General features: G+C 42.2%; 1 protein-coding gene across 4 annotated transcripts in view; it reads right to left on the bottom strand.

Annotated features, from left to right (window-relative positions):
* The window catches only part of EML6 (echinoderm microtubule associated protein like 6), a 287,813-nt gene that overhangs the window by 132,579 nt on the left and 134,230 nt on the right, over positions 1-21,004 (bottom strand). For all 4 annotated transcript variants that reach the window (XM_018055247.1, XM_018055248.1, XM_018055249.1 and 1 more), the window contains exon 7: positions 18,894-19,029. In XM_018055247.1, the coding sequence (XP_017910736.1) occupies positions 18,894-19,029 (136 nt within the window). The remainder of the gene's footprint in view (positions 1-18,893; positions 19,030-21,004) is intronic.

The following is a 21,004-nucleotide window of genomic DNA, read 5'->3' as shown; positions in this document are numbered from 1 at the left end:
TACTCAGCCATAAAAAAGAATTCATTTGAATCAGTTCTGATGAGATGGATGAAACTGGAGCCAATTATACAGAGTGAAGTAAGCCAGAAAGAAAAACACCAATACAGTATACTAACACATATATATGGAATTTAGGAAGATGGCAATGACGACCCTGTATGCAAGACAGGGAAAGAGACACAGATGTGTATAATGGACTTTTGGACTCAGAGGGAGAGGGAGAGGGTGGGATGATTTGGGAGAATGGCATTCTAACATGTATACTATCATGTAAGAATTAAATCGCCAGTCTATGTCTGACGCAGGATACAGCATGCTTGGGGCTGGTGCATGGGGATGACCCAGAGAGATGTTATGGGGAGGGAGGTGGGAGGGGGGTTCATGTTTGGGAACGCATGTAAGAATTAAAGATTTTAAAATTTAAAAAATAAAAAACTAAAATAAATAAATAAATAAATATGACATTAAAGTGAATATAAGAGCAGGAATTGGTCTTAATGAAAACTTAACCTCCTTTAAAATAATTTCCTTCTGACTTGCTATGGAAAAGTTAATAATCACTTCAATCCTTAGGATGCTAGCATTGTAAGATAATTACATGTGGGTGATACTACAGAACAGTTAATTATCATATTAGGCAAGTATAGTATGTATTTGATCAGAACCGAGCCTCATTCTGCTGGATAACAGATGCACCATGTCCCAGAAATACGCAAATGAAACTCCAATTTCAGTCTCAGAATACCGTCAAACATTTGAAGATATTATTCTTCATTGACTTAACAATTTATGGAAACTTCTCTAAAAGTGCAGTACTCCTTTTAAATCCAACCTTCCCCCTCATATCATTCCATCCTCTCTAAGTAGATACTCAACTTGCCTGCCTGAGTTTTGATTGTGTGGACTTCTTGTGGTCTATTCTGTTCCTTACAAGGTACGTTATTTATTTACTTACACAGTGAATTTTCTCATGTCTGAATTAGAAGTACATAAGCCATCCCACTTTCACAACTACTTCAAACTACTTAAGGATGTGATAACCTTTAAGATCTGAGCTGCCTCTCCAGTGGGCTTTGTGTCTCTGTTGCAGAAACTAACAGAAGTCAGAGTACCTGGACTTCAGTCCTGCTCTATACCGACTGGCATCCCAGGGAGACTCCCCTTCTCTCTGGGGACCATAAATGTAGACTATAATTATGGAGACCATGTAATTTATCATCCAAATCAGGACCATTCTGGAAGTAAAGTAGGCTCTAAAAATAATTAAATTTACATTTTTTGAAATATGTATTAACCAGGAAAGCAGCTTTAGTATGTCGAAGACCTATTAAACAATTCTATCAAAAAATTTCAGATCTATTCAATAAAATTCTAATTACTTTATTGCAGAATGAAAAGGTCTAAGACACAGGAATGAATAGGCAGACACACAGAGGATTCTTAGGGTCATGAGAGTCTGTAGGATCCATAATGGTAGGTACATGTTATACGTGTCAAAACTCAAAGAATATATTAATACAACACCCAGAGTGAACCCTAATGTGACCTATAGGCTTTGGGAGATGATATATCAATGCAGGTCCATCCACTGTAACCATTGTACCATTCTGGTGGGCCATGTTGATAGGGAGGCTGCGTGTGTAGGAGAGAAGTACATGAGAAATATCTGTACTTTCCACTCAATTTTGCTGTGAACCTAAAATTGCTCTAAAAAGTACAATCTGTTAAAAAAAATTTCAAGACAAATGCTGGACGATAGAAGAGTTAGTTGGTGGTATCTGGACACCCTAACTGAAATCCTCATCTTAGCTCATAATGATCTTAAAAGGATCTAATGAGGTAATGAATTTATCTACAAAATAGAATTTTTTTTAAGGGATAAGGCTATCCTTACATGAGATAGCTCTCCTTACCCCCTGCTCTGAATGCATTGCTATGTATCTTGAAATGGATGGAGACAGCACGCAGGCAGATTTATTATTCCTGCTGTGAGTAGTAAGTAGCGATACCTTGGCAACGGCTAGTTTCAGGGTCAATCACTCAAAATCCTCCACTGCAAACACCACCGCAGGCTTTCAAGGTTGGAAAGGACAGATGTGTGGGGAAAACAGTCAGGATAAGATGGCAGGCTGACAGGCAGGAGGCTCAGCTGAGGAGAAAAAAACCCTTTTGCTACTGTCCCTTTCTTGTCTGTATCTCCTCCCCATGCTTTTATTAACATATTCCTATTTCTTCTAGGAGGGGGGTGAATTTGTCATCTCCCTAGCAGGCTTTGCATCATCTATAATTTTATTACAGGAGAGGTATAAGACTTCATCCTTGAGAAACAGGAAGAGAGATATTAATTACATTCTAACATCAGCAAAAATATCAGATAGTTTACTTGTTTATTATATTTATTGCCCCCCCCACTAACATCTGTGAAGACAAGAGTTTTCTCAGTTTTATACACCTTTGTGTCCTCCACACCTAGTATAGTGGTAGATACTCAGTAAGAATTGTTAAAAGAATAAGATATTAAAGTCATAAACATTTCTTGAGTCTTTGGAGATACCAAGAAATAAAAGACAACCTCCTCATCCTCAACGAGACCATTTCAGAGGATGGATATAGTCACTAGTTTACATACAAAAATATTTATTGAGCACCTATTACATGCCCAAGACTAGAGCTTAAACACTGAACAAGCCAGGCTCATGCCCTTATGGAGTTTGCATTCTAAGGAGGAGCCAGACATTTGTAAGCAGGTATCTACATGCCAAAATCAATTAAAATAATATAGACAAGAATACACAACAGGGAAAGGACAATCTCTTCCACAAATGGTGTTGGAAAAACTAGACAGCCACATATAAAAGAAACATACAAAAATAAACTCTAAATGGATTAAAGACTTGAACCTAAGACCTGAAACCCTAAAACTCCTAAAAGAAAACATAGGCAGTGAGCTCCTTGACATCAGTCTTGGTGATGGCTTTGTGGCTCTGACACCAAAAGGAAAGGCAACGAAAGTAAAAATAAAGAAGTGGGAACACATCAAACTAAGAAAGCTTGCTCACAGCAAAGGAAACAATCAACAAAATGGCCAGGCAACCTACCCAGTGGGAGAAAATACTTGCAAATCATACATCTGATAAGGAGTTAATATTCAAAATATATAAAGAACTCATACAACTCAACAGCAAAAACCCCAAACAATCTGATTACAAAATGGACCTGAATAGACATTTTTCCAAAGAAGACATGCAGATAACAGGTACTCGTAAAGGTGTTCCACATCCCTAGTCAGAGAAATGCAAATCAAAACCACAATGAGATATTATCTAACACTTTTTATGATGGCTATTTTTTTTTCTAAAGCTGAGAAATAACAAATGCTGGCAAGAATGGGGAGAAAAGGTGGCCCTTGTGTACTATGGGAATGTAAACTGGCACAGCCACTGTGGGTAACAGCATGCAGATGCCTCAAAAATTAAAAATAGAACTACCAGAGGATCCAGCAATTTCACTCCTGAATGTTATCTGAAGGGAACAAAACCACTATCCATAAAACGTACCTGTAGCCCATGTTCACTGCAACATGACTCACCATAGCCACAGCATGGAAACAACCTAACTCTTCACCAACCGGCCAACAGAATGTGACATACACACAGATAATGGATTATTATTCAGCCACACACAAAATTCTTGCCATTCGGGACAACGTGGGTGACTTCTGAGGGCATAACGATACGTGAAATATGTCATATAGAGAAAGATAAATATTATGGGAATATATGTGGAACCTAAAAAAGAAATAACAAAATCCCCAAATCTCACAGATACACAGAACAGATTGGTGATTGCCAGAGACTGCAGTGGACAGCAGGCAAAATGAGTGAAGGTAATCAAAAGGCACAGACTTCCAGTCATAAAGCAGGGAAGTCCTGGGGGTGTAATGTCAGCACTATGTACATGGACATTTAGTAATACTGTAATGCGTATTTAAAAGCAGCTAAGAGAATAGATCTTAAATGTTTTCATCACAAGAAAAAAATTTATAACTATGTGTAGTGATGTTAACTAAACTTGAGGTTATCATTTAGAGACAAATACATTATACACACACACATCATATGTAAACATTATTTTATATACCTGAAACTAAGGTTATAGTTCAATTGTATCTCAATAAAAATGATACATACACACACATATTATACATATACACATATATATCTCCGCAATATGCTATGTATTTTAACTGTTACCTGTCAGGGAGTGTTTAACAGGAGATTCCTACCTGCTGTTTCTCACAAGCCCTTTGTTTCTTTCTAAGCGGAACAGCATGCTGCTCCCAGGAACTGGGGTCATGGTGTGAGACAGGCTTGAATCTCCTTTAGTAAATATTCTCTTTATGACAAAACTGCTTAGTTTTGATCCCCTTTCTTGAGACATGGATTGTCTCCTGATGTTGTGACCATCATCATCCCTGTTCCCTTGGTAACGGTTACTGTACATTTGGTTCTCTGATCTTTATCATTGACGAAAGAAACTTCTTGTACTACAGCCTATATATACTCACAGAAAAATCATTAAAGCACCTTTGCTCCATCAGAGCTTGGGTCCCCGTGTCTTTCTTTCTTTCTTTCTCTCTCTCTCTTCCACTGATTGCTTGGAGCACAGAGACCCATCTTGCTCACTCTCCTGCCCGGGCTTCTAAGACTCTTTTGAGAAGGCACCCTGTGCCTTCACCCCACCTAGAGAGGGCACCCGGTGCCTTCGTGAGAGACACAAGTTCTGTGTCAAGGACTTTACTGGCTTTCTGCATAAACCAGGGAGTATCGGCCTCTTTCTCTCTTTCACTTTCTTATAGTCGCCTCCAGACCGCCAGGTTCCAGTCCATTAAAGGACCCCAACAGTTATCAAAATATTCAAACCACAATCCCTTTATGATTCCACTGACTGTGCTAAAGACTTACCTTTCCAAGCAGACCTGGCACCCACAGCTCCACTACAAGCACGAACAGGTGAGTTCTCCCCATGGCCTCGAACTAAATGGCTTGAACACAAAATTTCTCCCTAAGAACCACCAGTGTACAAACACTTTTCTCCCACCATCCCCACTATTTTTTAACTTCCTGTTTGCGGAACACATTCAGAATGTTCAAGAATACTATGACAAGCAACCTATCACATGGAATTGATACGTTAACATTTAAAAAATATTTGCTTTGTCTTTAAGAGGTTTAGAACAAAGAAGAACCTGCCACCCCAGACTAGACTGACAAAGCAGTCAAGCTATGCAGCACCTAGCTGTATATTCAGACTCTGCCCAGGGAGCTCTTGGATCCTTAGAAGAGCCTCAAGGGGCCTGGCAAGGAAACCACAGGGAAATGAGAGATGAGAGGCAGAGTCTAAGGATCCCACTGCTGCTTTTCCCTTAGTAACTCACAGGCTGTGTTTAATAGCAGATTTCATTTTAAAAAAGGCGTCCACTGAACCAACCAGCCAAAGGGAGGAGCTTTAACATGTAGCAAAAGCAATGAAGTGAAACTGATATGGATTGTTCCTGACTATAAGTAGGGGCAAGGGAGAAGGAGAGAGAGCCAAGGGAGGAGTCATCTCATTTTCATTGTTTACAACATAAATTTAGTGAGCTGTGAACATTTTCCCTAGAGACCAACTCAGGCTCTCCACAAAAACTCAGTTCTTCAAACCGATAAACTCGATTCTGTCACATCAGACAAGCGGTCCCAGGGGTCTACCTACAAGAGACAGACAAGACGCTAAGCCACTCTCACTTCCAAGAGAACTATTTAAAATGGGAATTGCTTCCTAAGGACACCTCAGTGGGTAGAGAGCTGTCTTCCAGTTTCCTAGTAGCGCCCTGTTTTCTTCATTTCTGAACCTAACTGCTGTTGTACAGGTCAGACTGGCTTTTATGCGCACACTGTGGACAGGCAGGTTCCTAACAAGGTTCTGATATGTAGGTCCCTGCTCCCGTCCATCCAGGCTTGGTTTTAGCTTCTCTGACACAAATGCAGAGAACGGTAACCTAACCACAATTTCCAAGCTAGGCTGGCCGAGGTGACCGCTGCACTGGGAAGGAATTAAGCTGTCCTTCCCTATCTTCTGCTCTGGGAGTCAGACAAATATAAGGCATTATTTGGAATATGGTCAGAAATTCACCAAGAGTGAAAAGAGAGCCAGGGAAAACCATCCTAATTATTTTAAACTGTAGAAATTCTCTTTTCTTATGAAAAAGTGTGTGTGTTTCAGAGGAAGGCGTTTTGGTGAGGGGTGCACATTTTGAATTCAATGACCTCCTCTGTCACTAGCTCCACTGTGAGAAGTATGGGGCTCTGGCCTGTGCTTGGTTCAGACAGCCAGCAGATGGCAGTATAGAGCAACCACCCACTTCAACAGAAAAATTCTAAGGCTAACATCAAATTCACACCAGCTCTTTGCCCAGATTTTATATTCAGACCAGGAAGTGGAAAACAGTAACTTTTCAATCTTCTCTGTGACAGTCCTGAAACCTGGGCATGGGGAGATCTAATCCATGAGTATCACGAATATCAACACAGACCTAAAGGACATGGCTATTTTTCACTAGTTCATTGAACAGTTAAGTACATGGACTGGATTTATATCCCAGATCTGTGACATGGCAAGTGTTTAATCTTTCAAATCTTTGGCTGCCCCACCAGTAACCTGGAGAGGATATTAGCACTCACACATCACAGCACTGTTATGAAGATTCAGGGCAAGCATGTAGTCAAACACTTGACCCAATGTCTGGCACTCAGTATCAATCTGTGTCTGGCACTCAGTATCAATAAGTATGTTATTGTTGCTGTGATTTCAACCAGCAGGTTTTTATTAGATTCACATCTCCATGGAGAACAGCTTGCTGTGCGTGTGGTCAGAGTCTGTCCCCAGGCCGGGGTCAGCACCAGGAGCTGGGAAGCGGCTGCTGTGTCCTCCCTGAGTCTGTTAGTTACAGCCCTGGGTTACAACATATTTGTTGTGTTGTTTGTTATCATTTTGATATGTTAGTATTGCTGACTCTCAGAAGGAACGGCTGTATCTGACACACAAAGAAAACTTTAAAATGCTTTTTCCTTAATTATTTGGCCCAAGAAGGGAAGACTGGCAGTGGGGAGGGGAAGGGAGTTGGTCCTTATTGTCGTTGTTCAGTCACTAACCTGTGTCCAACCCTTTGTGACCCCATGGACTGCAGCACGCCAGGCTCCTCTGTCCTCCACTATCTCCTGGAGTTTGCTCAAATTCATGTCCACTGATTTGATGATGCTATCTAACCATCTCATCCCAGTAGCATATTGGACACCTTCCTACCTAGGGGGCTCATCTTCTGGTATCATATTGTTTTGCCTTTTCATGCTGTTCATTCTTGTGGCAAGAATACTGAAACGGGTTGCCGTTTCCTCCTCCAATGGACCATGGTGTGTCAGAACTCTTCAGTAAGACCTGTCCATCTTTGGTGGCCCTGCATGGAATGGTTACTAGCTCCATTGAGTTATGCAAGCCCCTTCACCATGACAAGGTTGCAATCCATGAAGGGGTGGTACTTATCGGTGCTCTTAAACCTGGTGCGCTGAGGCCTGATATATGGTAAAAACCAAGAACAGTTGCTCCAAACCTTACTGTTCATCAGAACCTACATGGAAAGTGTTTTTAAAACATGGATGCCTCTATCCTACCCAGAGATTTCTCTCAGTTGGTCTGGAGTGGATCAGGGCATACTTATTTTTAGCTCCCCAGGGCTGAGAACCACTTGTTGAGAACCAGCCGAGAACTACTTGTTAAGAACCAGTCACTACCAAGCTGTTCTGAAGCTAGTGTGTGTTCTCAGCCTTTAGACAGACTGTTGAAAATTCAGATTTCTGGGCCAATTCTAATACAGTGGTTCTTCAGCCAGATATTGGAAAACTACTGTAGTAGATTAGAAAGCAGAAGGCCTGATGAGAAGATAGCCCAAAGTAAGTGCAACTTTGAGAAATCTTTTCTGAGTCAAACAAGCCAGTCCTGTAAATGGGCAGGAATGGTTCTCTCAGATACTCCCAGCCCTGCACCCAGAGCTTTGCACATGTGCCTGAAAAGGCTATGGCAATTCAAGAGGAGGCTCTTGAACAGCACGGGGCCCTAGGTGGGGACAGTAAATATCTGTTGAATACGCGAGGAAACCATAGCACAGACAGTTTGCAATATTTGCCCCAAGTCCCAGAGTGAGCAGGTGATAGAGAGAAGATGAGGCTGCAGGCCGTGCAAGTCTGGGGTAAACTCTCTTCTCCAAAAGGGTATTTCCCTTCTCGGTGGATGCACCCCCAGGACATGGTATCAAAGGTCAAACAAGACAGGGTGATGGCCTTCTACTAGCCTTATTAAAGGTGCAATACTAAGGAGTGCCCCAGGTAAAAGGCAATATAAGGGTGAGCAGGAGACAGATTACACTCCAAGGGAAGAGGGAGCTTGATTATTGGTGTGTGGATTTATTGCTGGGCTTTCTGTCCTTTTCCATTGAGGTTTGTTTCTGTTTTTGTGCCAATACCATGCTATTTTGATTACTGTAGCTTTGTAGTATAGTCTGAAGTCAGGGCACCTAATTCCTCCAGCTCTTTCTTTCTTAAAATTACTTTGGCTGTTTCAGCTTTTTTTGTGTTTCCATACACATTCCCAGGTGGCACTAGTGGTAAAGAGCCTCCCTGCCAATGCAGGAGACATGAGAGATGTGGGTTTGATCCCCAGGGAAGATCCTCTGGAGAAGGGAATGGCTACCCACTCCAGTATTCTTGCCTGGAATAGCCCATGGACAGAGAAGCCTGGTGAGCTACAGTCCCTGGGGTTACAAAAGAGTCAGACATGAATGAGTGTCTAACACTTAAATTCTTAAATATAATGAAGAATTTCAAGATGGTGACAGCAACCACTAAACCGAGTATAAGACTCTTCAGAGCATGGAGCCATGTGCAACGAGGCAGATCTCATGCTCCAGGAGCCAGCCCTGCCAGGAGACCCTAGGGCTATTGAAGGAAAAATGGGATGCTACATGCAGTGTGTTTAAAACAAAGCATCATGCAGAATACTGATGTAAACTGCAGCAATATCTTTTTTAACCCATCTCCCAATATAATGGAAATAAGAACAAAAAAAAACCACAAATGGGACCTATTTAAATTCAAAAGCTTTTAAATAACAAAGGAAACAATAAAACAAAAAGACAAACCATAGACTGGGAGAAAATATTTGCAAATGATGTGACTGACAAGGGATAAGTTTCCAAATTTTATGAACAGCTCATAACACTTAAAATAAACAAATCAACAAATGGGCAGAAGACCGAAACAGACATTTCTCCAAAGAAGACATACAGATTGCCAAGAGGCACATGAAATGATGTTCAACATCACTAGTTATGAGAAAACTACAAATCAAAACTACAATGAGATATCACCTCACACCATCCAGATTGGTTATCATCAAAAAATCCACAAACAATAAATACTGGAGAGGATGTGGAGAGAGGAGAACCCTCCTACACTGTTTGTGGGAATGTAAATTGGTATGGTCACTATGGAGAACAGTATGGAAATTCCTTAAAAAGCTAAAAATATAGCTACCATATGACCCTGCCATCCCACTCCTGGGCACATATCTGGAGGAAAACAGGATCTGAAAGGATACACGCACTCTAATGTTCACTGAAGCACTGTTTACAATAATCAAGACACAGAAGCAACGTAACTGTCCATCGACAGAGGAATAGATAAAGAAGAAAGATGTGGTACGTTTATACAATGGAATATTACTCAGCCATTGAAAAGAATGAAATAAATCCACTTGCAGCAACATATAGACCTAGAGATCGTCACATTGAGTGAAGTAAATCAGATAGAGAAGGAGAAATATACTATGACATATCTTAAATGTAGAATCTCAAAAGAAAATGATACAATTACTTACAAAACAGAAAGAGACTCACAGACGTAGAGAACAAACTTATGGTTGCTGAGAGGAAGGGACAGTTAGGGAGTCTGATATAGACATGTACACACTGCTATATTTAAAATGGATAACCAACAAGGACCTACCATATAGCACATGGAACTCTGCTCAATGTTATGTGGCAGCCTGGATGGGAGGAGGGGTGGGGGAGAACGGATACATGGATATGAATGACTGAGTTCCTTCACTGTTCACCTGAAACTATCATAACATTGTTAATCAGCTGCTCAGTCGTGTCCAACTCTTTGCGACTCCGTGGACTGTAGCCTACCAGCCTCCTCAATCCATGGAATTCTCCAGGCAAGAATACTGGAGTGAGTTGCCATTTCCTTCTCCAGGGGATCTTCCTGACCCAGGGATCGAACCTGGGTCTCCCGCATTACAGGCAGACGCTTTACCGTCTGAGCCACCAGGGAAGCCCCATAATCAGCTGTACCTCAATACAAAATAAAAAGTTAAAAAAAAACACAAAGCACCATGAGTCTGTGACATGAAGTGTCCACAGCCTGCTGCTCCTGTTTACAAAGGCTCTCTGTCTGAGAACTTCCAGCAGATATTCTTTACTAAGCCCCTGGCTATTTCAAAATCCACTTCACAGGATCCCAAATCCCACAGCCTCAGGAATTCTGAAGGATCACACAGCCTCACGGAACCCTGGAAGACAGAAACACTTGTTAAGCTGCCTCCACTCCAGGGAAGGAATACCCAGGCTGGTTTTCCAAGGAGCCTGGCTCACTTGGAGTGTTTACAGGGGACCTACTACCAGAAAGAACCAGACAGTCAGCCTTTGCTTGTCTGACACCTCATTCCATGTGGAGTCTGAACAAACAACGGTATATGTGCCAGTGGTGGCACACCTAACCACCCTCAGCTCTCACATGTTCCCCTCCAGGGCCTCCGCATCCTCAGAACAACAGCGACGTAACAGGCAAACCCCAAAGGATAAAGGTGAGCAGGCAGGAGAGAGGTGATGGAGGTGATGGCAGTGGAAGTGAGCCATCAAGCACCCAAGGGACCAGGAGAATCCCAGAAGATACTTGCTTTGTCTCTCACATCAACAAGGCTGTTCTCAGATCTGAGAATCAGTCCTTTGAACCTTCTATCGCAGGGTTTCTCAATCATGCCACTGTTAATATCTGCAGCCGAAAAATTCTTAGTCGAGGTGTCTATCATCACTAGTTGTCATTGTAGGATGCTTACCAGTGTCCTGTATTCGGGAATGCCAGTAGCACCCACCCAGAAGACAACCAAAAGCGTCTCCAGATAATGCCAAATGTCTTCCGGGAGATAAAAACACCTTGACTGAGAACCACTGGACGGAATGATTCTCAGTGCACTCTGAAGAAGAAGAATGGTATTGAGAATAGGCAGTGTGGAAGAGTTACCAGGGCTCCCACCTCTAATCCTGCCCCACTTCCTGCTCCAGAGCAGGTGCAGCCCTGACCGTGACGCTCACTCCCTGAAGCCTTTCTACGACCTCCTACTGCTGGTCTGTGGGGGCCAGGCTTGAACACAGCAGTTATCTGTTCCTCCCTCTGCAGCCTCATCACCTGTCATTCTGTGCTCCAGGCCCACAACACACTCCTCATTTATTTGTCTGTTTTCAGGGTACCAGCCTGGGCCAGGTGCTGTTCTCAGAGCTTAGGAGGTATCAGGGAACAAAGAGGCTCCTGCCCGTGTAGAAACAAACAGCCACACACATAACAATCAGGCAAGTTATATGGCTTGTTGCAAGGTGAAGAGAAGATGTAGGACAGGATCAGGAGTGCCGGGGTCCTGGGGGTAGAGTGGCTTCTGATTTTGAATAAGGTCATCAGGGCAGCTTCAGTTGAGTGAAGGCTTTAAGGAGAAGGGTGGTGATCATGCAGATTCCTAGGGAGAGGGCTGCAGGCAGAGGGAGCAGCCTGGGAGCGTAGAGACGGGGCTGGGAACAGGAGCAGCCTGAGCAGGCAGAGGGAGCAGCCTGGGAGCGTAGAGACGGGGCTGGGAACAGGTGCAGCCTGAGCAGAAGGCAGAGCCGAGGGAGAGGAGTGGAGGGGGACGGGCTGGTAGGCCATCCTAGGGATGTGGACTCTTTTCCTGAGGAAAATGGGAATTGTGGCAGGGTTTTGAGGAAATGTGAGCTGGCTCGTGTAAATGTTGAACAATTCCCTCCAGCTGCTGTTCTAAGAATAATGGCTGAAGCAGGAACACAAGTTACAAAGCGATTGCAATAGCCTGTGTGCAAGATGGCGGGAGCAGCAGAGACAATGAGAAGGGGAGGGCGTCTCGTATCCTCGAGACTTCAGGCTCCTTCTCTTGCTCAAGGCTGAGGGAATGCTGCTTGACCTAACGCAAGATATCGCCAGACTCGGAGTTCATTAGACACAGCAATAATTCAGTTAATATGTGTTGAGAGTTAAAACAAACACACCAAAAACTCCAATAAAATGCCCAAGGCAGACTTTTTAGAAGAGCCTAACCAGTTCTAGGCATGTATCTGACACTTAGTAGATGTCTAATAAATGCTTAATGAGTGTATAAATGAATGATGCATCTTATACTGTGTGAATAATTACTGTACTCCTTTAGACATTCTCATTTATAACCATTAACTCCAAGTATTTTATGACCATAGATGTAATTCATTTTGATTGCCGTGCATTAACACTTATTTTTTGTTTTTCTTGCTACCACTATAAGTCACTTAAGCTTCATTATGTTACCCAGATCACAAATTTGTTTTAAAAATGATCAGACTCAAAGTGAACTTTTGTTGAGTTTGGTGTGAGACTTGAGTTAAAGCCCTGCTGCTGCTAAGCCTACGATTAGCCTGATACCAGTGGCCTTGAGCCTCATCCTACTCAACATACGCAGAGAGTTTCACATGCTGACATTGTGTGGCACTGTCTCTCCCAGCATGAAAACTCCAGAACTTGATAGTCACTGAAAGCTATATTGGAGTTCCACCATCCCATACGTTTGAAATTTTTGGAGATAGGCACATTCTGGAAATATGAAAATTCTGGATTCTGCTCTTGCGATAGACCCAGTGGAGTCTGGGGCAGCATCTTGAAATCAAATATTTCTGTAGTAAAGCACATGAATATTTACACATATGAAGACAATACACAGCTTCATCTAAGTGTGAGTCAAGTTTTGCTCCCAAATTAGTTATAAAAAATATTTTGGAAAAAGAAAGGCTATTGGACCCTTACTTTCTACTATATGCAAAAATTACCTCAAAAATGGATCAAAGACCTAAATATAAGAGCCAATACCATAAAACATTTATAAGAAATCTTCATAAAATTGAATTTGGCAACACACCAAAGGCATAGGTAACAAAAGAGAAAAACAGATATACTGGATCACATCAAAATAAAGGCTTGTGTGTCACAGGACATGATCAAGAGTGAGAAGGCAACATATACAATGAGAGATGTTATTTACAAGTTATATATCTGGTAAGGGATTAATATCTAAGATATGTAAAGAACTCTTACAGCTTGGCAACAAAATAAACAACTTGATTTTTAAATGGTCAAAGGACTTGAACAGAAATTTCTCCAAACATAACATACAATGGCCAACAAGATTATGAAAGATGCTCAACATCAGAAGTCATTAGGGAAATGCAAACGAAAACCACACAGAGATACCACTTCATACATATCAGAATGGCTATTATCCAAAACCATAAAGAAAGCATTGGTGAGGGTGTGGAGAAATTGAAATCCACATGCGCTGCTGGTAGGAAAGTAAAACTGGTACCGCTATTATGGAAAATAGTATAAAAGTTCTTCACAAAAAAATAAAAAATAGAAATACTATATGATCCAATAGTTCACTTCTGGATATATATCCCAAAGGCCATAGGACTGGAAAAGGTCAATCCTCATCCCAATTCCCAAGAAGGGCAGTAGTGAAGAAAGTTCAAACCATCAGGCGACTGCACTCATCTCCCATGCTAGCAAGGTCATGCTCAAAATACCGCACGCTAGGCTTCAGCATTATGCGAACCAGGAACTTCCAGACATCCAGTCTAAGTTTAGAAAAGGCAGAGGAACCAGAGATCAAATTGCCAACATTCACTGGATCATAGAGAAAGCAAGGGAATTCCAGAAAAACATCTAACTCTGACTACACTAAAGCCATTGTGTGGATCATGACAAACCGTGGAAAGCTCTTAAAGAGACAGGAATACCAGACTACCTTACTTGTTTCCTGAGAAACCTGTATGCAGGTCAAGAAGCAAGTCAAACTCCATTTGAACAACTGGGGCTTCCCTAGTGGCTCAGAGGGTAAAGAATCCACCTGCAATGGGGTAGATCTGGGTTCGATCCCTGGGTTGGAAAGATCCCCTGGAGGAGGGCATGGCAACTCATTCCAGTATTCTTGCCTGCAGAATCCCCATGGACAGAGGAGCCTGGTAGGCTACAGTCCATGGGGTCACAAAAGTCAGACACGACTGAGCAACTAAGCACAGCATGGAACAACTGATTGGTTTAGGATTGAGAAAGCAGTACTACAAGGCTGTCTGTTGTCACCCGATTTGTTTAACTTATACTCTGAGCACATCATGAGAAATGCCAGGCTGGATGAGTTATAAGCTAGAATTGAGATAAGCAGAAGAAACATCAACAACTTCAGATATGTGGATGATATCACTCCAATGGCAGAAAGCAAAAAGGAACTAAAGAACCTCTTGATGAGGGTGAAGGAGGAAAGTGAAAAAGCCAGCTTAAAACTAAATATTCAAAATAACTAAGATAATGGCATCAAGCCCCATTACTTCATGGCAAATAGAAGGGGGAAAGGTGGAAGTAGTGACAGATTTCCTCTTCTTGGGCTCTAAATTCACTACAGATGGTGACTGTGGACATAATATCAGAAGACCACTGCCTCTAGGCAGGAAAACTGTAACAAACCTATGTGCTGAAAAGCAGAGACATCACTTTGCTGACAAAGGTCTGTATAGTCAAGGCTATGGTCTTCCCAGTGGTCACATATGGTTGTGTGAGCTGGACCATAAAGAAGGCAGAACACCAAAGAATTGATGCCTTCGAACTGTGGTGTTGGAGAAGACTCTTGAGAGTCCCTTGGACTGTGAGACCAAACCAGTCAATCCTTAAGGAAATCAGTCCTGAATATTCATTGGAAGGATCGATGCTGAAGCTGAAACTCCAATATTTTGGCCACCTGATGTGAAGAGCCAACTCACTGGAAAAGACCCTGATGCTGGGAAAGACTGAGGGCAAGAGAAGGGGGTGACAGAGGATGAGATGGTTGGATGGCATCATCGATTCAGTGGACATGGAGTCTGAGCAAACTGTGGGAAACAGTGAAGGACAGGGAAGCCTGGCGTGCTGCCTGAACAACAGCGAGAAACACTGCTTTATGAGAATTCACTCCTTTCAAATGGCTCTTTGTTTCCATTTTGAAGCCGAGCCTGAAGGTGGAGGAAAAGCCAAGACTTCTTGTGAGGGTAATTGCTGGGGGGCATAGGGCAGGAAAGAGTGAGACAAAGTACCTCCACAGTTCTGTCCGTTCTTTCTTCCTCTTATTTCCCTCTCCCCACCCTCTTTTCTTCACTCCTCTTTCACCCACACTGTCTGCAAACACTCAAAGAGCCAAGGGCATGTATGATATTGACGGGTTGAAACTGGACCAGAAAACTGTATACATTTCAACTACTTTTAATCCTCACCTCAAATCCTACATATTTTAATCCTTACTCTTATGCTGGGGCTCCCATCTCACTCTGGCCTCACTCATACCTTCAGATGCCTTAGAGTGTGCCCCAGTACAGGGCGGCCCGGGCAACTGCCTCAGAGAACAGCATGGAGGGCCTGTTCTGAGATATGCAAAGCAGTTTCTGAACTCGACAGCCCCCTGCCCTGCTTCCCTGTGATGATGGCGCCAAGGCCCACCTGAAGGCAAGAGGGGGTCCCTAAGGTGATTCAGGATCATGGCAGGTTTCCCCTGCAAGGGCCTGTCCACACAGGCTCAAGAACTAGATGAGCTGAGAGTGAAGAGTGAGCCAGATGTGGGGTTGTTATCAACACTTCAACCAGGAGCCTCTCATTAGTTTGACTCTAGACATTTATTCTGCTTTATGCTAAGGGCAGGAATAAATGTCAGCAACTCTTTGGGAGCTTGATAGTACATACTCCTGTTACAGTGAGTATGTACTGTAACAGCGCTCCTGTTACAGTGCTGCCAAAAGTGTGACAGGCAAAGGCATCACTGAAAGTGAGGATGCTACATGGACAAAATTTTGTATTTCAGTGGCTAGAACTTACTTTAACAAGTAGAAAATATATATAAATATTAAAACCATAATTTCATGGATATTAATTGCCCATGAGGAGAAGTAAAATAAAGGAGAGAAAGAAATGCATTAACATTCATTTAAAGTAAAACATGAAGTAAATAAGAGTAGCAGTAATGAGCTACAATTACAAAAATTAAGGTGGCAGGAAAATGACACCCATTCTCACGGCTCCCTTGGGCCCAAACTGCAGTGTGGTCTATACAATCCTGTAAAAACACAGTCCATTGCTTTTCCTGAAATACAGGCTATTGTCCCTCTGGTTATCCACCTAAAAACACATGCTAATCCCCACCTACACCCCCGCCCTGATCAACTGTAAGTCCAGGCACCACAGGCCCCGCCTATGAGGTGCAGGCCTGCTGAAGGGCCTACTGTCCGCTGTGCACCACTGCATCAGCTTTGATCTTGGCCAAGCGAGTCTGTATGGAAATCAGCTGAGACTGAAAGAAAGTAGCAAGTGTCCCTGACCATCTTCCTTTGACTATGGGGACAGGAGCTGACCATGGGGTTGGCAGTCAATACAAACCCCCAGCTTTACAGATGCTTGTGCTGAACCAGCTCATGAAATCTCCTCTGGGAGCCCGAAGTCAGGGACTGGGTATCAGGTAGAAAAGTATAGCAGGGTAAATACGGCTTCTGCCCTGATCCCCACACTTTAAAATTTATACTTTAACTATATGATAAAACTTCTGGATGAGCTGGCCAAAGTGATTGCCAAAAAGGAATCATTATTTCTGACTTTCCTTGTGGCTCACGTGGTAAAGAATCTTCCTGCAATGCAGGAGACCTGGGTTTGATCCCTGGTTTGGGAAGATCCCCTGGAGAAAGGAAAGGCTACCCACTCCAGTATTCTGGCCTGCAGAATTCCATTGACTGTATAGTCCACAGGGTAGCAAAGAGTCAGACATGATTGAGCGACTTCTCTTTCTTTCTTACTAGCATTGTTAATGTTGCTCTTATGGGCACTTACTTGTTTAGGTCTGCCCGACGTATTTTTTGGGATAAAGTTTCCTTGGCCCATGCTCTCCAACAGAGAACTTAAGGGCCTTGACAGTCTCCCTGTCCATGCAATGAAGTGGCCACTAAATTCTACAACCTCTTGTATCGACCCCAGGGTCTTGTACTCAGGAAAGTATCCACATCAGGATCCTGAGCAAGAGAATAGCAATCCAATCTCCAGGTGAACTGACTGTGAACACATTTCTTTTGTATTTCATAGATATTTAAAGAATCTGGACTCCGGGCACATATAGGAAGTACAATGACTAGCTCACTTCCCTGTTGCTCAATTTTTAAGAAAGTTTTGGTTGAAAACAACATTATTTAAGGAGGATGGCTGAAGCATAGCAATCCATGCACTCTTCTCTCAGTCCTCTGGAATCTACCCCAGGCCAGCAGAGAGCTCTGAGAATGGCCACACCATTTGGTCTATGGAAGAACCTCTGTGGCTACACTGCCATCAGCCAACATAAGATGGGGTTCATGAAAAACAACGAGGTGAGTATCAGTTCACTTCAGGCTTTTGGACGATGTTGGGTCTCATGGCACAGAGCCCCCTCTAGGAAGATTCTCAGGACTTTCTCTCCCATCTCAGCACTGGGAGTAATTCCCCTTCATTTGGGCAATGAGTAAATTTCCATCTTGCTGATGCCACAACTCATGATACTAATCACCCTTCCCTGAGTGCTGGCCACAGGGGCCATGAGCCATCTGAGGCCCACCTGGAGCATCTGAACAGAGTTCCTACATGAGCTCAGTGGATTAACATCATTTGTGACTTCATCTTATCTTTCATATTTATATTTTCTACTTTAATCTCTCAGTCCCAAATTCTATCATGAGAATTTTAAAAGATGTATATAAACTGCTTTGCATTTTCTGGTACACACACTTAACATACTGTAATAATAGCCAACATTTACTGAGTGCTGACTATGTACAATGACTTACTCTAAGCACTTTGCAAGTGTGTTTGATCCTCATATAACTCTATGAAGTTGGTGCTGGTATTATGCTCATTCTGCAGATAAGGAAACTGAGGCCCAGAGATGTTCAGAAATTCAGCCAAGGTCTCAGATCTATCATGGGTAAAACTTGGATTTGAACCCGAGCCCCTGACTCTGAGCCCATGCCCATGCTCCTACTACTATGGTAGCTATTCCACTAAAGCTATTTTTTTTTAAATAATTTCTCTTCTTTTTCCTTTTTATTTGTTTTTCAGAGGCTGCATGCAGTTACATTTAGGGTCACTAACTTGTTCACAAATCCCCAGTTTTATAACTTAAAGTCCCAGCTCCTGGGACACCACTTGGTAGTTTTTACCATTACGCTGTTTATCTTTGCAGCAGGACCACAGGGAGTACCTGCAGATACCTTTGCGAAAATTAGGAAAAGAGGTATCCATTTACTTTCAACATATTTTTTTATCTTGTATTCATTACATTTATGTAAACTGTCTTAAATCCTGAATGGAATAACATGGGATAAGAGAAATATAAATACAGATTTCCACACTGTATTTAACACTTTAATAGGAGCTATCGGTAAGTATCAATACATGCATTACCTTTATATCCTTGTTCTGTCTCCCTGAGATCAATTTTGGTTATTGGTTTGAAATCAGTATCCCATAATCGTATACATCCATCTCGTCCACCAGTAGCAAAGCCTTCTTCACAAGCATACATGCTGAAGATTCCAGCCTGTTGATTAAGGCACATAATGCTGCAATCATTCTAAACAGTCATTATAGTTGGATCTTGATAATTAAAATATAAACCAAAAACAAAACAAAAATGAAGACAAATCCTCTGTTCTCTATTGAAATCCTGGCAATAGAACAAGTAGCCATTTGTAACATCCATTTTAGCTAGATAAAAAATTCATAATAACCACCAAAGCAAACTAGTTCAAGTGCTCCTTTGCCATGATTAAACAAATGATGGATTATAAAAAAATTTTTAAGAATTCCTTGGCTGAAGCAGACACAGAAATAATAAATTTCTTTCTGTGACAACTGGTCATTATAAAGACAGTGGTGGAGGTGTTTCATATAAATGAAAGTTGCTCAGTCGTGTCCGACTCTTTGCAACCCCATGGACTATACAGTTCATGGAATTCTCCAGGCCAGAATACTGGAGTGAGTAGCCTTTCCCTGCTCCAGGGGAATCTGGGATCTTCCCAACCCAGGGATCAAACACCAGGTCTCCCGTATTGTGGGCAGATTCTTTACCAGCTGAGCCACAGGGGAAACCCAAGAACACTGGAGTGGATAGCCTATCCCTTCTCCAGAGGATCTTCCTGACCCAGGAATCAAACCAGGGTCTCCTGCATTGCAGGCAGATTCTTTACCAACTGAGCTATCAAATTCCTTTCCAAAACAAGTAAAGATATGTGGGCTAGGAACACAAACACTTCTATAGGTACAACAGAAGAAATGCATCCCAATGAGTTCAAGTAGGCACTATCTGAGCCTAAATGAAAGCATGCTGCTGCTACTGCTGCTGCTAAGTCATTTCAGTCGTGTCCGACACTGTGCGACCCCATAGACGGCCTCCCACCAGGCTCCCCCATCCTTGGGATAGTCCAGGCAAGAACACTGGAGTGGGTTGCCATTTCCTTCTCCAATGCATGAGAGTGAAAAGTGAAAGTTAAGTTGCTCAGCCGTGTCTGACTTTTTAATGACCCCATGGACTGCAGCCCACCAGGCTCCTCCGTCCATGGGATTTTCCAGGCAAGAGTACTGGAGTGGGGTGCCATTGCCTTTTCCGAAATGAAAGCATAAGTTACTCTTATGTTAGCTTGTTAAGCATCAGCTGAAGATGCTTTTCACATTTGATATGGTTTAAGAACTTAAAGCTGCTTTTTCATGGGAAAATGTGCTACAAGAGTATAATGTTGACATAATATCCAGTGTAAAGAGAAACCAGGTTACTAAGGCAGGTTCTTTATGAATGAGGACCAATACTGACCTTTTAATTGTTTCAAGAGCTGTTTCATAATTAGCAAAGCTAAGAAAATTGGTCTTCAACATATGAGAAAGATCTAAAATTTCATAGTTCCTTTACTAAGAGTTGCTTAAACTTGTTTTCATGTTCACAGTAATACAGCATCAATTTGGAGGCAATAAGTTAAAGGTCTGCTGAGTTTCTGATATTGTTTTACCAAATTTCCACTTATTACAACAGACTTTACCTTTCACATCATCTCCCCATTCTTCTGGGCATTTCACTCTATCATCTGTAGATACAGCAATGAAATTACTTTACTATATGTCAGAATTGAGTGTAGTGTCTCAGTATTAAGTTTGTCCTTGTTCTTACAGAGCAGACCATCAGAAGAATTTATCAATGGTTTCTGTTTGCATTTTAAGAACTTGTGGTGTGCATGTGGACGTGACACTCCCTCACTCGGGGTGAGGAAAATCTACCTTTCTAACCACTATAAAAATAATAGTTGTCTCCATCATGTTGGCCACAGGCCAGCAGCAGTGACATCATTCCAGATCCACTGAGTCATTGTATGTATTTTAACAAGATCTCCAGGAGATTCGTAAACATGTAAAAATTTGAGAAGTGCTGGTCTAGAAGATGAAACTGACAATGAAATACTTCTAGTTTCTCTGAAACTGCTGCTGATAAATTACACTAATCAGCCAATTCATAGAGGTAAAGGCTA

This window comes from Capra hircus, chromosome 11 (genome assembly GCF_001704415.2).
Source record: "Capra hircus breed San Clemente chromosome 11, ASM170441v1, whole genome shotgun sequence".
Classification (NCBI taxonomy): Eukaryota; Metazoa; Chordata; class Mammalia; order Artiodactyla; family Bovidae; genus Capra; species Capra hircus.
This window is presented reverse-complemented; position numbering and strand designations above follow the sequence as displayed.